The sequence below is a fragment of the Calidris pugnax genome, unplaced genomic scaffold, assembly GCF_001431845.1.
Source record: "Calidris pugnax isolate Ruff unplaced genomic scaffold, ASM143184v1 scaffold211, whole genome shotgun sequence".
Lineage (NCBI taxonomy): Eukaryota > Metazoa > Chordata > Aves > Charadriiformes > Scolopacidae > Calidris > Calidris pugnax.
This window is the reverse complement of record NW_015091083.1, coordinates 833324-856885: the sequence shown is the minus strand read 5'-3', so window position 1 is coordinate 856885 and position 23562 is coordinate 833324. Positions and strand designations below refer to the sequence as shown.

The 23562-nt window shown below is 48.8% G+C and overlaps 2 protein-coding genes across 12 annotated transcripts in view; both read left to right on the top strand.

Moving 5' to 3' along the window:
- Window positions 1–15995, top strand: part of CRACR2B (calcium release activated channel regulator 2B) — a 49591-nt gene extending 33596 nt beyond the window's left edge. For 2 of the 9 annotated variants that reach the window (XM_014957631.1, XM_014957634.1), the window contains 8 exons: window positions 2279–2358; window positions 4694–4988; window positions 5162–5303; window positions 5531–5612; window positions 8105–8219; window positions 10426–10509; window positions 11317–11420; window positions 13577–15995. In XM_014957631.1, the coding sequence (XP_014813117.1) occupies window positions 2279–2358; window positions 4694–4988; window positions 5162–5303; window positions 5531–5612; window positions 8105–8219; window positions 10426–10509; window positions 11317–11420; window positions 13577–13661 (987 nt within the window). In that variant the 3' untranslated portion in view covers window positions 13662–15995. Of the gene's footprint in view, window positions 1–2278; window positions 2359–4693; window positions 4989–5161; window positions 5304–5530; window positions 5613–8064; window positions 9459–10425; window positions 10546–11316; window positions 11421–12476; window positions 12554–13576 lie in introns of those variants that run through there. The other 7 variants (XM_014957633.1, XR_001413741.1, XR_001413742.1 and 4 more) reach the window with 7 other exon arrangements.
- Window positions 15996–19650: 3655 nt separating this feature from the next.
- CD151 (CD151 molecule (Raph blood group)) overlaps window positions 19651–23562 on the top strand; it is a 37327-nt gene continuing 33415 nt past the window's right edge. The window contains exons 1-2 of one of the 3 annotated variants that reach the window (XM_014957659.1): window positions 19660–19788; window positions 20273–20373. The gene's annotated coding sequence lies outside the window, so the exon portion shown is untranslated. Of the gene's footprint in view, window positions 19789–20272; window positions 20374–20456; window positions 20491–23562 lie in introns of those variants that run through there. The other 2 variants (XM_014957658.1, XM_014957660.1) reach the window with 2 other exon arrangements.

The window sequence follows — 23562 nt, the reverse complement described above, 5'->3', positions numbered from 1 at the left end:
CTATTTCTGCCTGTGTGTAAACCACTGCTGGGTGCTTTTAAAACCCAGGAGCTGTGGGTTCAGTTTCACACCCATGACCCATCTGGCTATGGAGTTACGCTTGCATGCTGTATGTCGACAGAGCAAATTTCACATCTGCTCATCATGAAGAGTGTTTTGGGACTTTGACTACATTGGACACGTATTTGTATTTCACTAATAAACCAGAATTTTTCCTATCCCGCTGATAAACCAGAATCTTTCCCATCCAAAATGCCTGCATGTGTTGTGGTGTTGTGGAATTCTTGCCATTGTGTGTTGTACAAGCTGTGATGTCGCATCTGTCCTTTTACAACCCCAGTGAAAAGCCAAATGTTACACAAACCTGGCAGGCCAATAAAGCATGGCAGAGCCAATGGCAAAACATGCCCCGTTGTTTCTCCTTTCTTACCCAGGTACGTACTCTCCAGGCTGTTTCCTCTCCAAGTAGGATGGTGCTGTAGCAGAGTGCATGGGAGTCCCTTTGCTCTGCAGGTGACTTGAAGGTTGCGACTCAGCTCTAGTGGGCTGGACCATGATTTCCTTGTTTCTGTGTGTCTAGAGAGTGCCCATGAGTGAGCCTGCTCAAACTCTGAAAACTTCCTTCTGTGTCCCCACTGGAGAACCACTAGTTGGCTGAACCACAGCCTGATATCCATGTTGACCTAAGGGTTGCTATGCACTTGAGGGTCTTTTGCCTTGGAAGATATGTTCTCCAGAGTTGTGAGCCATTCAGTGCTGGATATTTTTGTGGCTGGAGCTTCTCTTGTGCACCATTTTAAAATGTAAACAAATGTTTTGGTTTTTTTTTTTTTCCTTCTGTGTCCCCACTGGAGAACCACTAGTTGGCTGAACCACAGCCTGATATCCATGTTGACCTAAGGGTTGCTATGCACTTGAGGGTCTTTTGCCTTGGAAGATATGTTCTCCAGAGTTGTGAGCCATTCAGTGCTGGATATTTTTGTGGCTGGAGCTTCTCTTGTGCACCATTTTAAAAATTTTAACAAATGTTTTGGTTTTTTTTTTTTCTCCTCTCAAAGTTCCTAGTTGGGTGAGGTCCTCTGTGGAGTCCAGGGTGTCTTCTTTTGTTGGCCTGCATTGCAGTAAATGTGCCCTGAGAGTTCTGGCCGACAGAGCAGCTTCTTAATTTTTTACCTTTTCAAATAAGCCAGGGGTTATTGAAGAAATAATCTTCGTAGTCCTCCCCTGGGCTGTGGGCTGCATGAAGAAAAGCCTGTCCAGAGCTGCCTGCAGGTAGTTTGGTCAGTTCAAAACTACTGCCAGAGGCAGATCTGGCAGGCTGCAAACTTCCCCACCTTTACTCCTAGAAATAACTTGTGAGGACGTGTCAGAAATCTCCAGGCTTACAGAGTGAGTGCATCTCCCTTTCCTCCAGCCCAGAGGCGGTGGGCATGTTGCCACGCTGTCTCTCACTCTGCGTTTTCTGTGTAGCCAAATGAGTTAGCCAGTCTGTTTGGGGGACTAGGGTTTGGCATGGCATCTGGGGGGGCTGGCAGGTCAATCCCCTCTGCCACAGGCTTTCCTGCATGATCTCAGGCAAGTTGCTTATCTTTGACTCTGCTTGAGGATAACAAAGCTGCTGCATGGGGGGAAGAGGGTTGCAAGAGGAGTTGTCCTGCTTTCTTCTCTGGGGAGCTGGTGAGCACTGGCTGTAGGAAGTGTGTAGTCTGAGGTAAGTAGGAGGAAAGCATGGAGAGGGATGTTTGTAAGGCAGAGCATGTGCATTGCCCTTTGCAGAGCGATCTCCTCCCTTTCCTTTGGTGCATGTGCAGCTCTGGATGAGTACGGGTGCAGGAGGGGTGCTAGTGCTTTCTGAGGAAGGGGCAATTGGTCTGTCCCACAAAACATCAGCATAATAAAAAGGCAGGTGGGGAAAGAGAAATTCAGCTGTGAGAACAAGTGGAGAACAAGCCACAGAAATGAAAGTTCTGGATGGCTAGAGGGAGAATTCTATTTGGGGCACCACCATTTTTGATGTATTTTGTTGCAAAGGGGAAAGCAGCAACAGTGATGGCTTCTTTTGCATGAGTTAAATGATCTGAATTGAGGAAAGCAAGCCCTGTGCTCACCTCTGTTTAAGTCTGCCAGCGGGGCAGTACCACCACATGGTGTGGGGCTGCACGGGCTCCAGCCTTGCCTCCCCAAAGCAGTCTGTGGAGGTAGTAAGTGGTTGAACTGGGGCTGGTCAGGTTCCTGTCTCCTAATCGCATTCTTCATCCCTTCTCTTTTCAACTTCCAGGCACCTCAGAGCAAAAAGCCCCTGTTGAAGAAGGGGTCAGTGCTAGGCAGCTACCTGCTGGATGACAAGCCAGTCAAACGGTTAGATGGACATCTGTGTTGTGTTTGTGGTGTCAGTCTGTGCCCGCTGGAGTACCCTGTCAGTCAAGCTGTGTCCTGTGTCTAGTTCCCCCACCTTGGTGCTGGCTGGTTTGGGGAGAACGTTGGGGGTGCATCTCAACTGTGGCTCTAGTTGCCTCTTGGCATCAGGTGGTGAAGGTGAGGATGCTGGTAGCTAATTTCCACAGGGGAATGGCTCCCCTCTGGGCTGCTTCTAAATGCAGCAGAGGGAGCAAACCTAAATGCCATCAGAAGCTATGGGAGCGTTTATGGGATGGGAGTCACGAAGGCTGCCCCTGACCGAGTTGGACAGCTCCATTAAAATGAGTGGATCATCTCCCAAGTGTGCCAGTTCCTCCTCAGGCAGAAATCCTGTCCACTGGCTCCTCATGCCAGAGCCCATCTCCCTGGGGCATGGGAGAGGGCAGGAGTTGCACAAGGCTTGTGTTCTCTCTGGCAGCTGAAAGCCCCAAGCAGAGGGCCCAGCGCCAGGTGGGTTCATCCTGCCCATCTCCCTCCACACCTATGCAGATGTTCACCTGGCACACCAGGCCTCCTCTTGCACCAGGGCAGGTGAACCCGTCTGTGTGGCCAAGGCCTTTGTTGTTGTTTTTTCCCCCTCTCCATGCAGACTATGCAGTGGCTTCCATACCCACATACATCTGCTTCTCTGAACTCTGCTGGCATTAAGCATTGGCCCTTGTGAACTAGCTGTGTGACCAGCACACTGGTATTGGCCAAAAGCTGCTGCTTCTGAGTGGCAGGGGAGGCCAGCCCAGCCCTGATCTGGTTTGGAGCTGGATGTCCCCTGCAACTGCTGGCCCCAAACAGGTTTTAAAGGCAGCACGTTTCCCTGTTTCCTACCAGATTTCTGCAGGTTCCACTGCTTCCCAGGTTCTCCTGATGCCAACCAGAGACATAGGTCTAGGCTTAGTTTCTTCCAGCTTCAACTCGACCTTAGTGCTTGCAGTTCTGGTAGTGGCGTTTAAGAACTGAGCTTCAGGCTCATGGACTGGTGGAAAACCACACAAACCAGGGCTGGTTCTTGAGCCCTGGCTGGGAGGCTGGTTGGATAGGTCTGAGGCAGAGCTCTTTCATGGCTGTGTGACTGGCAGACATGCTATCCATGGGATCAGACACCCAATTTCTTCCATCCTCCTCCTCAGCTATTCTTGCAAAGATCCTGCTAGCTGCTGCTGGCATAAACCCACTGGAAAGCATTAACAGGTGGAGAAGTCTGGCAGTGAGGGTGATGTGAGAATGGGAGAAGTATTTGTTGGTCCTGTCCCAGTAATGTGTCGCAGCACATTGCTTGAGAAACATGAATAAAATCCATTAGATCTGGAGTCACTGTTCAGAAAGCTCTGTGCTTGTCCATTTTTTTTCCCCAAAAAAGGCTTTTGAGTCTCAGCCCCTCATTACTGTTACTCCTGCTAGCCCTGCGAGATGAGGACTGTTCCCCTGAGCCTGGAAGAATATGTCTGTTTTCCATGGGGAGAAGTTCCAGCTGGCCTAGCTCTGGGCTGGCATTTGGGGCAGGTACAGGGAGTGGATGTACAGGTGTGGATGCAGGCCAGAGCAGAGCCAAGACCACGTAAAGTGACCCTGGTGTGAGCATCTTCACTGCAATTTGCACACCTGTGGCAAGTTTCTGCTGCCTGAACTCAGTAAGACCCTGCTACAGCAACGTTTGGAAGTGATGGGCTTGTTTCCTGGAGCGGGGCTGTGTGCTTTCAGCAGAGGGCAGTCACATGTGTGCACACCACACCTGGACTCCCAAGGACGGTCAGCCAGCCCTTGCCCCACTGCCTGCCCTCAAAACCCTTTTCACTTAACCTTGAAACCTTTGTTACTCCTTTTTTGTTGTATTCGGTAATAAAAATGGAGGAGGGGTTGTTAAATATTTTTTTTAATATATATTTTTTCCTGTTGCCATCTTTGTATGCTTTGCCTCATTTCTCAGTACTGGGGGAAGTGGGAGGCTAAGAATCCTTGACAAATCTAGAAGGTGGGAATTTTTATGAAAATTAATGAAATATATGTCGGCACATATGAGTACAGCATAGCTCAGGTGAGCTGTCCCTTTCCCTAGAGGTGCCTCTGATGCCTTAGTCACAGGGAGCGTGGGGAGCGTATGTATGAAGCAGAGTTCCTGCAAGCATTACATACGCGCTAATTGGATCTCACTGGTGTTTCGGGAATTTGCAATCTCCTCCTCTCTCTCTTCCCTTCCCTCCCCTATTCCCCATCGTGTTATGTCCGTCCTCCCCCCGCCTTCCCCCCCCCCAAATTGTGGTGCCGGTGGGCTTTAATACAGACAACTGGCCTCTGCGGACCTTCCCTTCACCTTCCCCGTGGACACGGCAGTGGAAGAACCCAACAAAAAGAGCTGTAAATACTTCCCAGGCAACGGGACATGGCTGAAGACAGGAGAGGGAGGCAGCACAAACTTTGGAGAGAAGAGCGGAGACAAGGATAGATGGTCATTGTCAGCAGATGCTGAGTGGTTGAGGACAACCTTGAAGGGTGATGCTGACTGTAGAAAAAATGCAGATGGATTAGATGATGCTCCATTGCCTCCTAGAGGACAGCCTGTTGGCACCGAAACCAGGGTGAGTGCAATTACTTGGGGTTCTTCCTGAGACATCTGCTACCAGGTACTTGAGGGTTTCTGACTCTCTTCCCCTCTAACTCCAGCACCATATAGTGCAGGGGTCCAATGCCTAAATCAAAGCACAGTCTGCAGCCGGGCTTTTCAAAACAGCTTCCCTTTCTTCCATTGTAGCTCCAGGCACTGGAACCAGCCAGCTGTTCCCCAGACCGCATCTTTAAAGTAGTGTTTGTGGGGAACTCTGGTGTTGGGAAGAGTTCCTTCATCCACCGCTTCTGCTATGACAGGTTTTTGGCTGAACTCAATGCAACCATCGGTAAGTAATAGTGTTTCTGGCTAAAAAGGGTGAGAGAGTCAGCCTGGACACATGCTTTTTGTCAGTGTTTTAGCCCAACTAAAGTTAAAGGTGGTCCCTCACCCAATTTCAAATCAAGCTTGCAATTTCCCTGAACTAAATAATGTTGATCTTGGCCATTGGCCTTGCAATGACAAGTTGCTCTCTCTCTTTGTCCCATCTTACAATCATTGTTACCTTCCTGACAGGTATTGATTACCAGGTGAAGAGTCTGATGGTGGATAACACCCAGGTTGCCTTACAGCTGTGGGATACAGCTGGACAAGAAAGGTAAGCAATTTCTGTGAGGATGCCCTACTGCCAGGCTCAGCGTAGAAAACAGGAGGAAAAGGAAAGAGTGCACGCACCTGGTTTCTGTCTCTGGGAAAGTTGGTAGCTTCAGAAGGACCAGAGAGATGACATCAGCTATTCCAGTGTTGAACCTGCAGCAACGGTCTGTTTTGGAAATTTCTAGAAGCTGTGGCTGTGAAGCAGGGCCCAGGGAGATCACTCTGAGGACTGATGGAAAAGTAGTTTTCCATATGTCTGACCTGCATGCTCGTGGCCTCAGGTAGTCTACCCATAAATCACTGTGGGGTTTGAAGCTTCTCCAGCCCTCAAAGCTCTTCTGCATCAGCCTGCTTCTGGGAAAAACTGCGGGGAAGGGCTGCAGATTAGGACAGAAACAAAGGCTCTGGATAGACATCCCCAGCTGCTCACCATCACTTGCTCTTCAGAGGGTAGAAAGGAGTGTGTGAACCTTTCCAGATCTGATTCAGACGGAGCCAGCCGAATAAGCTTCATCTGTGGGGAAGGTGATTTGAACTATCCTGCTGGACTCTTGTCAGTGAGGTTATTGGCCCCTTCCACTGTCCCTTCTGCTGATGGACTTGTGGAAGTGATAACCCTTGGGAGAGGATTAGCTTTTTGTGTAGCTTTTTGCGACAGTGAGTACATGTTCTCCATTTGAAGGCCTCTAGTTTCAAAAGCATGGGCCATCACTAGATGTTACCAACACTGTTAGTGAGGATCAGAGTAGTAGAGGACACACTTGATCCTCATCTGCTACTAGAGATGTAGGCCCACCACTAACAATGTAAATTAGACTTTATTTAGGATGCACTTTGAAGCTGAAGATGAAAAGCTATTTCAAGGGGGCCGTTAACCTCAAGAGTCTGGCAAACAGAAGTACCGGGTATTTGGGGCTAAATATGCTGTGGGGGCAGGGCTTCAGGAGGCAGCTGAGGTCATGGGAATATTATAATCCTGAGCTGTGCCAACAGAGTAATGATGCTGTTTACCTCCGTCAGTTAGACCATGCAGACCTGGTGAGAAAGTACTAAGTAGGAGTATCTCTTGAAAAGCAAAGTATTTCTTCCAAAATCAAGCTTCCTGCTGAAGAAAGAATGATTTTTGAGGGGATTCCTGTGCTTATTTCAGTGCTGAAGCTGAGCAGTAAGGGGAGTTGTTAGGGCATGAAGTGTGATATTTTACTGTGACCAGATTGCATCAGAGGCCAAAATCAAGATATCGTCTCTGCAGAAGGACCTTTAGGATAGGCCCCTGCAGCCTTAGCAGGTTTTAGACATCTACTTGCAAGAGAAAGCTTGGCTCAATGCTGATACTGAGTAGGAGACTTAGGAAGAAACAAAAGTTTTTCTTACTTCTAGAGAAATACTAATTACTTCTAACTGGAGGTGTCCATCTATGACTATCCTATGGAAGAGACAGAGAAAACCCATGGAGCATGCAAGAACTCCTTGGTGACTTCCCTGAGACCTGCGCACACTACCTTTGGTGTTCCTTCTGGAGCATCTAGCCTGTCCTGTTGTTCCAGAGGTGCACCTTGACTGCCAAAGATAGAATCTGTGCTTTCTCAGTTGGGTAGTTTCTAGAATGTCATGCCCTTATTGTAGTGAGTAAGAACTGGCTTCAGGCAATTATGTGAAGAGTTCAGGAGGGTTACTACTTGCTGTAGGTTTTCTTGGTTCTTAATAGAATAGGAGAGCTTGTTATCCTGTGCAGGGCCAAAATACACAGCTGTCCAGTGAGATCTCAGTACTTGTGTTGCTTTTAATTCCATCAGTTTGCAATCAGCGTGGTTATATCATAGCCCTGTCACAAACTGGTTACAGATTTTAAGGTTTGGATTTCTTTTTTGTTGGAATTTATTCCCAAAATACAAGTCTGTGGTTCTAACTGGTACCCACAAGACAAAGTAGATGTCTGGTGGGAGTCTCTCCTGGTAATTGTGTCTAACTGATGATTTTTATGTATGATGGCATTGCTTTGTAGATTCAAAACTGATTGTACTGATGCTGAGATCTTAATTGCTGTTTTGGCAGCACTGGGGCAGACATTACGCATGCCTAGTTCATACTGTGGTACAGCTTAGTCTGCAGATTCTTCTGGGCTCTGGAGAAAAGATCATGTTCTTTCCATCCGTTTCCCTTTTCATAGGCAATTACCTTTTCCTGTCCCACCTAAACAGATTCTTCTGTTTCTTTCTTTCTGACCTGCAAAGGTCTTCCTTCCTGCTTTCTCAGCACCGTGTGTTTGGAAAGACTCCTGCTGACCCATGGCTGCTGGCCTGCTCTCAAAGGTGCAAGGATCTGACCTGCCTGTCACCAGTCTGTTCACACCAGCCCCAGGGGACACCTCTCACACGCAGGGGCTGCCAGGCCTTGCAGAGAGCCTGCACTCAAAGACAGCTAATCCCATTCTGTTTCTTGTCATTACACAGCCGTGGTTCTGAGAGTGCCTTTGGTTTCATTTGGGCTCAGGTTTCGGAGCATTACCAAGCAGTATTTCCGGAAGGCGGATGGGATTCTGGTGATGTACGACATTACAGCCGAGTGCTCCTTCACGGCTGTGCGGAACTGGATGAGCAGTGTCCAGGTGAGAGCAGGGATTCAGCTCTCTCGTGCTGGTGGGGCTGCCACTGCCTTGCTCCAGACCAGCTCCCACAGTCTGCCTGGGAGCGACGTTCTCCGATGCTCCAGGAGGTCCTATTGACCATGGGAAGATCAAAGCAGATGCTATGGGTACTGTCTGTGGTAGTCAGTTTGGGACCAGAGGCTTCTTGTTGAAGATACCAAAGCCAGTGGTAGCCCATTAAACGAGGGAGGGCTGTTTCTATGCAGAAAGTGGTGGGACCTGCCAAAACAGGAGCTTGTGTTTGTAAGCACCCCGTGTACATTGGCAATGCCTCCTAAACGTGGTCACATCACACCTGTGCTCAGGCAAGGGGATCTGGTGTGCAGCCTAGACACAGGAGAGGGAGGCAGCCCTGGTATATTTAGACTGAGACCTGCAGCATGCACACACAGCGCTTCGCACCATCACATCCTGACTCTGCTTTGAGATTTCTAGGTGAGACCGTAATATTAGTAATAGCTTATTTTTTTTCCTCATTTGCTTCAACAGTTATGGGGTTTTTTTTAGTTTTTATTTTGTAACCATGTAGTAATACTCTAGTCTGCCCCCCTGATATTTATTTCCAAACTCTCAATAAAAGCTTAATCTGTGGCTTGTATCTGCTAGCGGAGACAAAAATACCTGTCTGTATAATTGAAATAAATTGTGTGTAGGTGACTCAGAGCAGAAGGGGAATTGACAAGTGTGGGTTTGTTTTGATTGTGCTGAGTCTCAAAACCCAAGATCTAAGTGAAATGGTAAGTATAGGTTGGAAGTTTCTAATATTATTAACTTCCACAAGCCTGTTGGTGTGGGGGGGAAACCCTAACCACTTAGCTATATCTTTGGACTCCAAAAGATCAAAGGTTAAGATTTTCAAAACTAACTAGCCTCTGAAAATAAGGCTCCTTTCAGGAAGGTTAAACTGAGCACATGGAAAATCAAAGCATCTGCAATCTGTAACTTTTAGTAATCTCTCTTCTTTTCCTTTCCCATCTTAGTATTTATCTTGCTGTGAAGCTGTTCAGGTACAGTAAGTCATCCAGGGCAGTCACATTTGGAAATAACTTGGAGCCCCATTCTGCAGTCTTCTCTAGTGATGTTCTGGTGACCCAGTGGACCTAGAGGGGGTTTTACCAAAGGCAATGGGCTCCAGGTATCACCTGGGAGTAACAATTCCTACAGAGACCCTATACAAGGGTATAAAAGTTGCTTAGTTTGCTTGGCTAGTGGATTTTCAGCGAGGGATGGTTGAGTTTAGGACAGCACATATGATCTCAAAACCCAAGATCTAAGTGAAATGGTAAGTATAGGTTGGAAGTTTCTAATATTATTAACTTCCACAAGCCTGTTGGTGGGGGGGGGAAACCCTAACCACTTAGCTATTTCTTTGGACTCCAAAAGATCAAAGGTTAAGATTTTCAAAACTAACTAGCCTCTGAAAATAAGGCTCCTTTCAGGAAGGTTAAACTGAGCACATGGAAAATCAAAGCATCTGCAATCTGTAACTTTTAGTAATCTCTCTTCTTTTCCTTTCCCATCTTAGTATTTATCTTGCTGTGAAGCTGTTCAGGTACAGTAAGTCATCCAGGGCAGTCACATTTGGAAATAACTTGGAGCCCCATTCTGCAGTCTTCTCTAGTGATGTTCTGGTGACCCAGTGGACCTAGAGGGGGTTTTACCAAAGGCAATGGGCTCCAGGTATCACCTGGGAGTAACAATTCCTACAGAGACCCTATACAAGGGTATAAAAGTTGCTTAGTTTGCTTGGCTAGTGGATTTTCAGCCAGGGATGGCTGAGTTTAGGACAGCATATATGACGAATAGTACACACAAAAATTATTGAACTTAATTAGAAGCTCTGCCTGAACTTCAATTCCCAACAGCCTATGGGGCAAACTGTTTTTCTTTAGGCTCTTCAGCTCTTCCCAGAGCAGAACTTTTAGTCCTGTCCCTGCTTTGTCAGCATCCCAGCTGTACATACCAAATATATGAAATGCATTCCTGCAGTTTAAGCTTCCTTCCACAAATCCCTGGGGCTATTTGAGGAATGGCCCTTTAATCAGCTAAAGGGCCTGATCCTGCTGCCACTGTGGGTCTGTGTGCATGAGCTGGAACAGGATCTGCTCCGAAATATTTCCCTTCCTCAGCTGGGTCTCTAGGGTGCTTTACTCTGTTTCTTTTGCAGGAAGGTATCGAGGATGGAGCTGTGGTCTTTCTTCTTGGAAATAAAACGGATGCTGCGCAGAGAGAGACCCGGAATGTGCCGAAGGTGGAGGGGGAAAGACTGGCAAAGGTGTGACTCTGGGCTCTGCTGCTCGACCTGCTCTGCAGCTTCCCTCCAGCAGTGAGCGGGGCAGCCTGACTGGCAGGATGCCCTTCTTGGGGCCATTTCCCAGTATGGTACCTTCCCTCTCCCCTTTCCCATCTTAGTATTTATCTTGCTGTGAAGCTGTTCAGGTACAGTAAGTCATCCAGGGCAGTCACATTTGGAAATAACTTGGAGCCCCATTCTGCAGTCTTCTCTAGTGATGTTCTGGTGACCCAGTGGACCTAGAGGGGGTTTTACCAAAGGCAATGGGCTCCAGGTATCACCTGGGAGTAACAATTCCTACAGAGACCCTATACAAGGGTATAAAAGTTGCTTAGTTTGCTTGGCTAGTGGATTTTCAGCCAGGGATGGCTGAGTTTAGGACAGCATATATGACGAATAGTACACACAAAAATTATTGAACTTAATTAGAAGCTCTGCCTGAACTTCAATTCCCAACAGCCTATGGGGCAAACTGTTTTTCTTTAGGCTCTTCAGCTCTTCCCAGAGCAGAACTTTTAGTCCTGTCCCTGCTTTGTCAGCATCCCAGCTGTACATACCAAATATATGAAATGCATTCCTGCAGTTTAAGCTTCCTTCCACAAATCCCTGGGGCTATTTGAGGAATGGCCCTTTAATCAGCTAAAGGGCCTGATCCTGCTGCCACTGTGGGTCTGTGTGCATGAGCTGGAACAGGATCTGCTCCGAAATATTTCCCTTCCTCAGCTGGGTCTCTAGGGTGCTTTACTCTGTTTCTTTTGCAGGAAGGTATCGAGGATGGAGCTGTGGTCTTTCTTCTTGGAAATAAAACGGATGCTGCGCAGAGAGAGACCCGGAATGTGCCGAAGGTGGAGGGGGAAAGACTGGCAAAGGTGTGACTCTGGGCTCTGCTGCTCGACCTGCTCTGCAGCTTCCCTCCAGCAGTGAGCGGGGCAGCCTGACTGGCAGGATGCCCTTCTTGGGGCCATTTCCCAGTATGGTACCTTCCCTCTCCCCTTGGCCCTGCCCTGTTTCTCCAATGCAAACGTGTGCCGAGGTCCCTCTGGTACCGTTACTCTGTTTCTTTTGCAGGAGGGTATCGAGGATGGAGCTGTGGTCTTTCTTCTTGGAAATAAAATGGATGCTGCGCAGAGAGAGATGCGGAATGTGCCAAAGGTGGAGGGGGAAAGGCTGGCAAAGGTCTGACTCTGGGCTCTGCTGCTCGACCTGCTCTGCAGCTTCCCTCCAGCAGTGAGCGGGGCAGCCTGACTGGCAGGATGCCCTTCTTGGGGCCATTTCCCAGTATGGTACCTTCCCTCTCCCCTTGGCCCTGCCCTGTTTCTCCAATGCAAACGTGTGCCGAGGTCCCTCTGGTACCAGGGAGGATGAGATGGTGGCCAGCACATGGCAGACAATGGTCCTTGAGGCATGCTCATGTTCTTGAGGCTTAATGCCTCCCTACAGTGATGCCCAGTGTTTCCGAGGGGAGCGTGGATGGTTGTTTTCCCATTTGAGGACTCCTCTAATGCATGCTCTGTAAAATCACCCTGCCTCCTTCCGCACTCCCTGCATCTGCATGCCCACTGGTACCTCAGACCCTGGGTGGGGGGAGGCAGGACGGTTCAGGGTTCGGTTCAGGCTCAGGGCAAGCAGTTCAGAGATGTTCCCCACCTTCTGGACTCTGCAGCACAAAGGTAAAGGAACCCAAGTACCCTGTGGAGATGTTTTCCCATATAACTCCCACAGTGTTCCATCTGGACACTCCGGCTGGGACCCCAAATGCATCTCCTTTTCCTGGGTTGGTGAGCAGGGTGTGTGACCCAGCAGGGTGGCCCCAACTGCTCTCTGCAGTGTTCCCAGCGGTGAGGGTGGGCCAGCCCCCAGGGGTGTGGGTGAATGGTGGGGGAGAGCTGGCAGCCAACATGGGTGCTTGCTGTGCTCTCTGGCAGGAATACAAGGCTGTCTTCTACGAGTGCAGCGCGATGACTGGCTATAACATCATGGAGCCCATGCTGCACATGGCCAGGTCAGTGAACAGGAGCAGTCACCCTGGGATATCTCCCCAGCTGTAGGTTACTGGTGTGGGCTGCCCCAGGGAACGGCAAAGAAGAGGGGTCTGTTAGAGACTGACTTTCTGCCATGTGACAAAAAAGACCTGGAGCGATATGCTCTTCCCCCTGACTCCAGGTCCTTGTCTTCTGTGCCTGGAGAGCACCAGGCGTGGACTGGACATTATTGCATGCAAAGCTTCATCTGGCAGAGCTGGCTGTTGAAAGACTAGGAGTTTAATTTGAATATTTCATCACGAAAACGTTGTGTATTATCCCAGATTTTAAGTTTGCATTTTCAGTTTGACGTCTGCATGCATCTCTGAGGGTTTTTAATTCCTTATCTTATTAAGCATTATATAGAATGTGACATTTTGGTGGCAAAGGGAGATAAGACACTGTAAGCCTGAAAGAAGTTTGCCTTAAGATTTTTAGTTTTTTAAAACAGGAAGTAGTTTTGAAAAAAGTGTTTGAAATCTTGCAAGAAAAATACCCTTGCGTTTTCTTTTATCCCTTCACCTCCTGCTGCATCATCTCTGTTAAATTCACAGCAGACTTAGGTTTCCATTAACTGGGATGGTTTTCTTTCTAGCTAGGTAAATCTTGTCTCCCATAGCACGTGCTATTCAGCGTGCTTTATTACCATGCTGCTGCCTGAGAAGGCCCAGGCAGGTGAGGCAAACAGCCCGGGATCCTGCCATCAGTGAGGGAGCTTGGGAATAAGACACAGACCACTCACATCCAGGTCTAGTGCTCTGACTAGTAACCCATGCTCAGTTTGTATGTGCTCAGTTTCTTTCCCTGTTCCCTGGAAATTAATGCTCATTCTCTGCGTGTGGCTTATTTAGCCCAGCTTTCAGGGAAGCCTGGCCTTTGGGCCAGTCCCTTTTTACAATCCTAAATTTCCCTGGCTGATGGGGAGCAATGGGCAGAGTCAAATGCCTTGGGCAGGAAGATCACAGTAACCAGGTTGTGTTCTTGATCTGTGCTGCTTGTTCCAGGTTGCTGACAGCACAAGAAGACAGACAGAGGGAGAATGCCCTGCAGCTGGACGATGTCAGCAGGAGGAAAGGGTGCTGCACATAGGGCACATCAATGTGTCAGCAAGAGACATGGTGCCAACGCTGTTTCATGAAGCTGGGGTTCCTTTTGAGCAAGCCGAATCTGATGGTATCAGCTCTGCAGAGACTTGGGGAAGCTGCAGCTTTTCCCCAGCAGGGAATTTCAAGGCACTAAATCAGGCCAAAATGTGTGTATCATCTGTACTGTTCCATCTCCCAACTCTGCACGCAGCCCTGCTCGCTAGAGGCCTCTGCTTCTTTGGGGGAACTCAGATGGTCTTGGCTAATAGCACAAACTGGGCCTTCTGTCTGCAGAGGATAAAGTTTTGTTCCTTTTCTTTTTGGCAAAGAAGTAACACAGTGGGTCCTGTGTTAAATTGAATTTTAGTGTAAGAGATAAAGAAATTATTTTTAGTTTGGGCTAGCTCTAGGTAGTGATCCATTTGGCTCAAAAAGCAACATCTCTTCTTAGTTCTGTAGCAGCAGAGCCCAGCTGAAAGCCTGCTTCGGGCAGCAGGAAAACCTCCTTCAGTTCCTGTAAGATCTGGATCGGGCCCTGTATTTACTGCAAGATTTGGCTTGACTTGCCAATATTGTAGGTAACTGATTCCATATGTGGATATAGTATGTATTGATAAAACGAGTCATCCCAACGGCTTTCTTCCCTTTGTTACCCTAATGGACCTTGTCACTGTCCCTCTCTTACTGTTTACAGAACACGGAGCAGTTGCCCAGGGACTCGCAGGGGCTGGCACGTGCTGCTGATTCATAGCCCCTTGCAGGAGCTGTGCTGTGCACAGTAGGGCAGCCATATATAGCCTGTTCTAAGGCTGAACGCTGCCTGTTTCCTCCCATTCTCTTATCCTTTCCTGAAGAACCTCCAGCAACTAGGAACAGACTTATCTGCAGTACTGAAAGATCCTGCCCTGCCAGCTTGACCGTGGTGCTTTCAAATGGACCTGGGCTGGAAGCACAAGGACTGTGTGAAACCTACCTAGTGAAGCTTTTTCTCTTGCAGTGACCCTGTGCAATAAATTCACTTTCCTGGTGAAGGGCCTAAGAAGGAGCAGGACTGAATCTATTCCTGTTGGGCAGGGCCCTTCTTGTCACTAAGGATTCGGGCAAAGCAGGGTGAGGGGATGGACGGGCTGGGTAGGAACTGGCCCCAAAAGTGGACCTCTCAGCATAGCTGCCTCTGTGCCCGGGCACGAAACCCCTGGTGTTCCCTGGAGTGTGATGCTTTCTGTTTTGTAGCTCAGTTGCTCTTAAAGCCTTGTGGGACTAAGTAAGCTTTTTTGGTAATGCCCTGTTCCCTTTCTTCTTTAAGCCTATTTCTGTGTGTGACTTCAGGATTTTAGGAGAAAGGTGTGATACGCCAGTTGTGACGCAGTCCCTCCGGCCTTGTAGCTTAGGGAGAGCCTATATTTATCTACTGTCTTTCCTCTCTTGGGATAAGGCAATTACTCTGAATGTCTGTTTATTGTACAAGTTTCTCTGGGAATATCCCGTGCAAGAAAAAGTATTCTGAGTCATCACTGTTACAAAGAATTTCCATGGTTCCTCCCAGTGCCCTTTACTCCTGATAGGAAAGAGGAAGTTTTTCCCTGGAAGCGCAGGATTCCTGACTAAAAGAAATAGCTAAAAGTAATAAGCTCCTGTTTGATCCTTACTGCTGGCTGGCTGTGGTTCATGCTGTGTGTTATTGCAGTAATGCCTTCCAGAGTCTGGGAAGCAGAAAATTTGAAAAGGTCCAGAAGGAACCGGAGGTGCTGGTGTGGAGTCTAGGGTAACACCACCAGCACTGCTGGTGGAAGTGCTCCTGTTTGCAAGAAATGATTTTTGGGAAGGGAAATCCTCTCTGTTTTCAGAAAGCACCTGTGATCTGAACACAAATGTGGCTTTCTGGCCAATGTGGGCATGAAGGAGCACTGATATTATCTCCTGCTGAATAGGTCAAACCCACTACCTGAGTTGGAGCATGATCAGAGGAATCAGCTCCCCCACTTGCAGGTTAATAAGGAGTGGGGCTGACTAAGAACTGGCATCTTTAGTTGGGGCAGATCGGTTAATGCTAACATTTACTTACCTGCAGCAGCAGGATTGGGGAAGTTCCTACAGAAGGAAGAAAGCTGTAGCCAGTTTGCTAACATGATCTGAGTGCACACCTCCAACACTGTGTGCAGAGGACATGAAAGACCAAGGTGTGAAATACAGCTGACACACAAATAGGGGCTAATGTATATATTACCTTTACCAGTGTTGTCATATTGCAATGGCAAGAACTACCACGTGGGTGTTCTTAATGTACAACCTTAAGCATGTTCTCTTAGTGCACAAGCAGAGTACAGGCAATAAAGAAATGCTGTCTTAGAAATGGTTGTGCTGAGAGATTTTTTCCAGATGCTGCACGAGATTCAACCTCCCTTCTTCAGTCACTGATTGTAGCGTGACCTCCCCTTCTCTCTGCTCAGGAAATGCTGAGAAGCTTGTCCCCCATGGTGGTACAAACAGGAGGTTTATAAGTAGGGAGAGAGTTGATCGGGAACCCATGTCTTGGAGGCAGCACAGGAGCAATTCATCTCCACTCTGATTTTTTTTTTTTTTTTTTTAAATCTCTTTCAAACAGCTGGAGTCCAGCTGATCAGGGAAGGCAGAGCAGGGAGGAGAAAAAGGGGAGACGCTTCCCCAGTATCTGGGGGCAGTATAGTGCTTTCAGAGAGGCCACATTCCCACCTTGTACCTGTATCTATACAGCTCAACATTTATTTTAATAACGTCCCATGCATTCTTTTCACAGGAGTTAAGAATTCAGTTAGAATTCAGTTGCTTTTAATCCTTGTGCCCTGGCATGGTTCCAGCTGAATGTTTGTGCATTACAGAACTAATCTCTCTGCCGCTTTTACCAAAGAAATTATTACTCATTTCCCCTGCTATAAATTGATAGCGGGAACAGAACAGACTTTTGTTTCAACCATGACAAAGTGACACAGTTTGAGCTGGTTACACTTGGACAACAGTAAGCGCTGGGGTGGGTTTTGTTACTGGATGGTCTTTTGTTGTCTCTGGAAAATATTTAAATGTCCTGTTGGAAGACCCAGACATGTACAGCCTCGAGGGGCATTTTGTTAGTTTTTAAACCTGTCTGATACCAGACCCAAACTAGACCAGACTTTCCACAAAATTCCTAATTTTACTACCCCTCCCTGTTTTTGTCAGAAGTTCTCCTGACTCTGACTGGAAGCCCTGGGAGCAGCCACCTTTTGCAAGTGACTGCTGGAAACTGCGGCGTAAATCAAAAGCAAATAATGGGGATATCCTGAGGTGGCATGGGACGAGGGAGGATGCAAGATAGACTCTGCCTGGAGGCTTATTCCTGAGCTGTGTTGGCTGCTGTCTCTTAGTGGACAGGTGACTTTTTGCACATAATCTGCCAGGTATTTTGTAATCATATCAGAAGAAAGTACTCCTCTTAGAGCCTGGGAAGCCTTATGCTCGCACATGCCACGGTGCAGCTGTGTATACAATCAGATCTAGGGGCAAAGGCAAAAAAAACAGCTGCTCTGGTAAGTGGCCACAGTCCCACAAAGCCCTGCACGCAGGCAAAGGGACCCCACTCTGCCTTGCGTTTCATGTGTCTTGCTCATATTAATATGCTAAGGATAAGCATAACAGGATTAGTGTGACAGCATCTCTTTGAAAAGCCAAAACAGGGCTGAAGAGAGAGCATTAAGGCACAGTGTTAACTTTAAAGCTTTCCCACAGGACAAATGCAGGAATTGCAAAGGTTTGGGATGGTTTTTCTTCTACCTTCTCTATTGCAGCAGCCTGAACTCCAGGACAGTTTAAATTTACAAACATCTAATCAGTTCCTGCTATATAGGGGGTCATGCAGTCTCTCACACATTTTCTGTCCTGTCACCTTCTCCTGTTTGTGTCTCTTCGTGCTCTTTCTACTTGTTAATTGCTTAGTCCATATATATGTATTGATCAGGTGCTTAAGCTACAAGTATAAACATATCTCATAGCTCATGCTTTACACCTTTAAATGCTCTGTTTGGAAATCTGCTCAGATAAATCTACAGTCCTGCAGTTCAGAGGTTCCTTTGAGCTGCTGTCAGTCTGCTCGTTACTTATCTGGCTGTGTACAACTCACATGGAAATTTCAGCTGGCGCAGCTACAATAATCTGGCTCCAGACTCTTCAGGCCTGCAAGGCATGCTTTATACACTTATCAAGCCATGCGGTTTAATAAGGCCCTGATTCTGCAAACACAAGTGTAGCTGTGCACTTCTTCTGAAATGACTAGTCCACTGGAGACCTCACCAGGTAAAACTGGTTAGTTTTTTTTTCAAGGTAAACATGTTTCTCCAGTAAACACATATTACTCCAGTAATAAACTGGGGACTGGGAGGTGGGGGGGCCTGTAGTATATCTCACCTTTACCTGCAGGCTTTCACAAGCACACGACTGCTGTGCAGGCAGCCGTTGTGCCTAATCATACCCATTTGCTGACCCGAATCTGCCAAGGGGGAGGTTATGTTCTTTCCTGTTTGTACATGAAATCTCTGGACGTGGCAAGAAGGCAGTGGCCCAATGCAGCAGGGTAGGGCTGACGTCTCTTGTGGCCTGCTGGCTCTGTCCTGCCCTCTCTGCAAGAAACCTCTCAATGTGTAAGTGTGAGCTGGTCCCTTGTTTAATCACTGGGCTCTCCAGCGGCTCTAAGCTGAAGCCTGGGTAGGATCCCCATGGGCTGAGGAGAGGGAGGTTGGGTTTCTCATTGGGAAGGATGACCTGATTTTTTGAGTTGGGCACATGGGCAGGAGAGGCTGTGTCATAGTCGAGGCAAACACCCAGGAGGTCCTAAACTAGCCTTTTCCCTCCCTCCCTGTTCAGATCTCTGCTGCATCAAAAGAATTGTGGCCAGCGGGTCCAGGGAGGTGATTCTGTCCCTTTGCTCTGCTCTGGCGAGACTCCACCTGGAGTGCTGTGTGCAGCTCTGGAGCCCTCAGCACAAGAAGGACGTGGACCTGTTGGAGCAGGTCCAGAGGAAGGCCATGAAGATGATTAGAGGACTGGGGAACCTCTCCTGTGAAGACAGACAGAGAGTTGGGGCTGTTCAGCCTGGGAAAGGCTCCGGGGAGACCTTCTTGCAGCCTTTCAGCACTTGAAGGGGGCTTATAAGAAAAATGAGGATAGACTTTTTAGCAGGGCCTGTTGCGATAGGACAAGGATTAATGATTTTAAACTGAAAAAGGGTAGATTCAGACTAGATACAAGGAAAAAAATTTTTACAGTGAGGATGGTGAAACACTGGAAGAGGTTGCCCTTCCATCCCTGGTCCAAAGTCAAGTTGGATCGGGCTTCAAGCAACCTGCTCTAGTTGAAGATGTCCCTGCTCATTGCAGAGGGGTTGGACTACATGTCCTTTAAGGGTCCCTTCCAACCCAAACTATTCTATGATTCAGTGATCTCCTTTCTTCCCACCCAACCTAAAAAACTGTGCAGCTGCTGAGGGAATAGGGTGAGGGTCTTTCTTTCCTCTGAGACCAGCTGGGGGGGGGCTGTTGCTGAGGGCAGAGGCATTTGGGCTGAAGCTGAAATGAGGTAATGGAAGGATGAGGCGGTGTGCCAGTTGGGGCTTGATCTTGATTTACGGGACGTTTCATGGAAAACTCTTTAACAAGCAGATCTGACACCTTAAACCAAAAAAAAAAAAAAACCACCAAAAGAAAGCAGCTCCAGCAAGCAGCAGTGGCTCGAGTTTGCTGTAAGGTGTTCCCTGCGGCCATGGACAGGGGTGGCGAGGGCCAGGGGGTCCGTCCCAGCTACCAGAGGCCCGGCGTGCCAGCCCCGCACAGCACCGGCACGGCCGAGCCCCCAGACCCCCACAGCGCCGGGTTTGGGGGCGTTTGGTCTGGCGGGGGGCGGAAAGGGCCGGGCCGGGCAGCGCGGGAGGGCCCGGCTGCCGGGGGGAGGCGCCCCCCGAGGAGGCACCGCCCCGGCCCCCGCGGGGCGTCCCGGGCTGGGCTGGGCTGGGCTGGGTTGGCCGCGCCGCCCTCCCTCTGTGGGCGCCTTCCCTCCCTCACAGCGCGGCAGGTCGGGGCGTGAGGCGGCGCGGAGCGCTCCGGTCCGGCGTGGCTCGCTGCGGAGGGGTGAGGCGGGGCGCCCCCGAAATGGCGGCCGCCCGGGGAGGGAGGGAGGGAAGGAAGGAAGGCGGGCGGGTCGCCCCGCGGCCGTTTGGAAGCCGCCCGGCGGGGGAGCGGGGTGGGAGCGGGCCGGGGGTGGCGTGGGGAGGCCGGGAGGGCGGCGGGGGCTGCCTGCGGCGGGCCCTGACAGCCCGGCCTGTGTGGCGCTCCCTCCCGGGCCGGGTCCTGAGGTGGCCCGTCCGTACCTGGCGGCGGCCGCCGTAAGCCAGCTCTGTTGCGGCACCGCCTCGCTGCCCCGTCAGCAGCCACTGGCACCCTGCAACTTCACGGGGGCTTGGCTTTTGCATTGTTATTTTTTTTTAAAAAGTGTTTTAACCTGTTGCGGGGCCGTGTGGGGGTGTGTTCTGAAGCTTTGCACGTCAGGAGAGGTGTTGAGAGCGTTGCCATAATCTTGTGAAATGATACCTGTCTCCCTCTGCCTTTTGTTCAGTGAGGTCTCCCTGTTGTACAAATAAACCTTGGCCTCTGTGCTGGGCCGGGAGGACCCTCGGAGGAGAGGGAGAGCGAGCCCTTGTTTACCACAAACTCCAGGTGATGCTCCATTTCTTCAGTTTTCTGGAAGCCGAATCAGATGGGAAGCTGACGGCGATGGGTTGTTGTTGCACCGCAGTTTCCCTTGCCATGAGGAATCTTTCCCCGTAGCCTTTGGTCCGTGTCATCTCATGAAGGATGTGCTGTAAAATGTAAAAAATCTTGACTTCCTGAGGGCTTTTGTAATCAACCTGTTGCAGTATCCTGTTGAATTTTAGCAAAGGCGTATCTTCATTTCAGACTACTCTATAGCATCCTTTAAATTATGCTGCTTCGTTTCCTTTGTCCCCCCACAGCACTTCCTGGCATTTGCTCTGAGAGTTACATGGTGTCTGCTAGAACAAGGCCTTATTAAAATGGCATCATCCATCAGAGGTGATGCCCAGTGGTGGCCATTCTGTTGAAACAAGTCCCTTTTGCCAAAATGCATTCCCTTTGCCACCTGTGAGGCCACTGCCTGGGTTTTTAGGGAAGCTTTTGGTGTGACAGGATATCTACCGCATGGTATTGTTGAGGCTGAAGAATCTCTTAGCGTGTCATCAGTCTGACAAAGGTCCATCCCAGTCCTCCTGCAGGACTCTCACTGCTACCAAAGATGACTGCTTGTGATGGAGAGAGCCGAGCATCTGTCTCTTCTGGGATGCTGCTGAGCTCAACAGAAACTAGAAAAGCTGATGCAAAAGTTTCAGCATATTTAGATTCTCTGAAGGAGTTTGTGAGTCTCGGACAGGCAGTCCTGCAAATTGTCGAAAGCTGGGCAATGCTTGGGTCAAAATCACGCTTTACCGGAGACATCTGGAAACAGGTCCTCGTCAAAGGCATAATGCTGGCTTGCATGTGTGGGTCTTGGCTCGGGTTTGCTACAGCTGCTCTTAGGTGCCAGCACTTTGAGGCAGGTGTCCTTGCTGAAAGGTTGGGTTGTGAGTTGGAGGAGTTGGCGGCTTTTGAGCTCCTCCGTGTAACTATCTTGAGATCACATCCTTGCTTTGTAGTTTCCTGATGGTGTCTTTGAGTTCCTGACCTGGACGTCTTTCTGTCCACATGCAAAAGGCATGTTTTATTCCAAACTGATGCATGTATTGTTGGCCTGTGGCTTGTTTTTTTTAAATAGTGGCTTACTTTCTTGGTGGAGCCCTTCTACAATGGAGAAGAATGACTCCCCCAGTCACCTGGTAAAAATCCTATCGGTCCTTGCTGTATGTTGACTCCAGTAAACAATAAGGATATGCCTGTTCTCTGTGCTTGAGATAATGTCCCGCATATGACATCTCATCTTACTCTAGAGTCTGAGGTGGTTATTCCATCCTGTGGTACATTTTGTGGGAGCTTAACAGTCAAGTTTTCTTAGTGCAGAAAGCAGAGCACTGAGTAAGAGGAACTTTGACAGCCCAGTTGGGGCTGTGGCTCTCCCTCTCTTGGATCTGATACAGAAGCCATGTTAGCAGGGAATACCAACCCGAGAAGATTTTTCCCTGATGCTTTAGCTCCCCAGCCCCCTTGTGCAGAAGGGAAGTCTTATACCAGTTTGGAAGTGGGCAGGATTCTGAGGCTTCTCTTCAAGTACAGTAAGGCACACACAGCTGAAATCTTGGCTCTGGGAAGGGTATTTTCAGTGTAGGCTCCACGAGTTTTTGTCGATGGGTGTGAGAGATTCTTCCGCAAGGGGGTGGAATAAAGCTGCTTGTATTCCCTTGTCAAGCAAAAATGCTAGGTGGGAGTGACTGATGGAGTGCTCTCTGTCCCCTGTAGGAAGTTTCCAGCAGGCCGATTGTATTATTCCCAGCTAATAAAGGTTGTAGCAGAGCTCTAGCTGTTCCTGGTGCATATACACAGACCATGCAACAACTCCCTTGCTCTTGAGACAATATTGAAGGGATTGACTGGTGAGCTGTGTCTCCTCTAGCTGGGTCATCCCACAGGTAAATTCACTCATTGCTTCTACAAAGTTTGGTTTCTGCTCTAAGGAGTGTGTTGGGCTACATGTTACAGTACAAATACGTGTAAAAACGTATTTTCCTCTTATGCATAACATCTCTATCACCTGTATGACAGAGATACATAATATACCGGTATGTGGCAAACTATCCTGTCTGATGCTTCCAGGTGATTTGGTCTCTTCTAAAGCAATTATGCTGTCCCTGTGTTTTCTTGTGCCTTCTGTTTAAGACAGAAGCTTAAAAAGAGAAAAGCTGGATGGACTAACTGAAAAACAAATGGGGAGCTTTGCTTTTTCATGTCCCGGTCTACCACTACTGTCCCCTGTGGCCTCATCAGTCTTACTCTTGAAGCCTCCTGAGAAGATGCTCTCCTACCTCTGCTCCTGGGCTCGACACTGCGTTATCTCCAGCTCTCCCTGAGCACGTGCACCAAGAGCTGAGGTCATGGAAAGCCTGAGGGAGGATGATTTCTGGAAATGACAGCTCATCTCAGTGTCCCTGGCTGTGAGGAACAGAATCCTTAGTCTCTCTGGTTGTTTACAAACCTTCAGGATCCTGAAAGTGAAGACCAGGTCTCCTTCCATCTCGCTTATCCTTCCTTTCAGACCCTGAATATGATTTTCCTTTTGCCACAGCAAACCGAAAATGAAATGAACGGTGTCATTATTTGTAAAACAGCCCTCTTTTCCCGTTCTCTTCTGCATATGCACTTTGGCAGAGCTTTCTCCCAGGCTGGTGACCATCTTCCCAATCTGTGAGAAATGTGCTCTTCCCTGCCGCCCCATGCCTGAAGCCAGGGTGTGGAGGGAGAAATGAGGAACTGCAGGGCTGCAGGGTGGAGATGAGGTGTTTTGTCAGTTCTGCAGAGAGCTCCTCACTCCATCCCTCCCCGTAGCACAAAACCCCTTTGCTGCCAGGCCCTCCAGGCAAGGATCAGCGCTGTGATAGCAACACTGCTGATGGGCATCTTTTTTGCCAGTGCTTTGCTCTGTCCCGCCTGCCAGGCTCCTCTGCTTGTGATCTCAACAGCCTGGCATCCCAGGGAATGAATTCAATCAGTCCTATTAGTCCTGCATCCTGGCTGCTGCACAGTAATAAAACTCTTGGCAGCATGAGCAGGAGGATAATTACTATTTTGCACTCCTGGTATTGCATGGCAGAGTAAGAGTTGTGTTTTGGGGTCTGGGCCACATTCTGGTATGGCTGTCTCAGTCCATGTTTCTAACCATAGTTCTTGCTGGCTGGGTGCTTA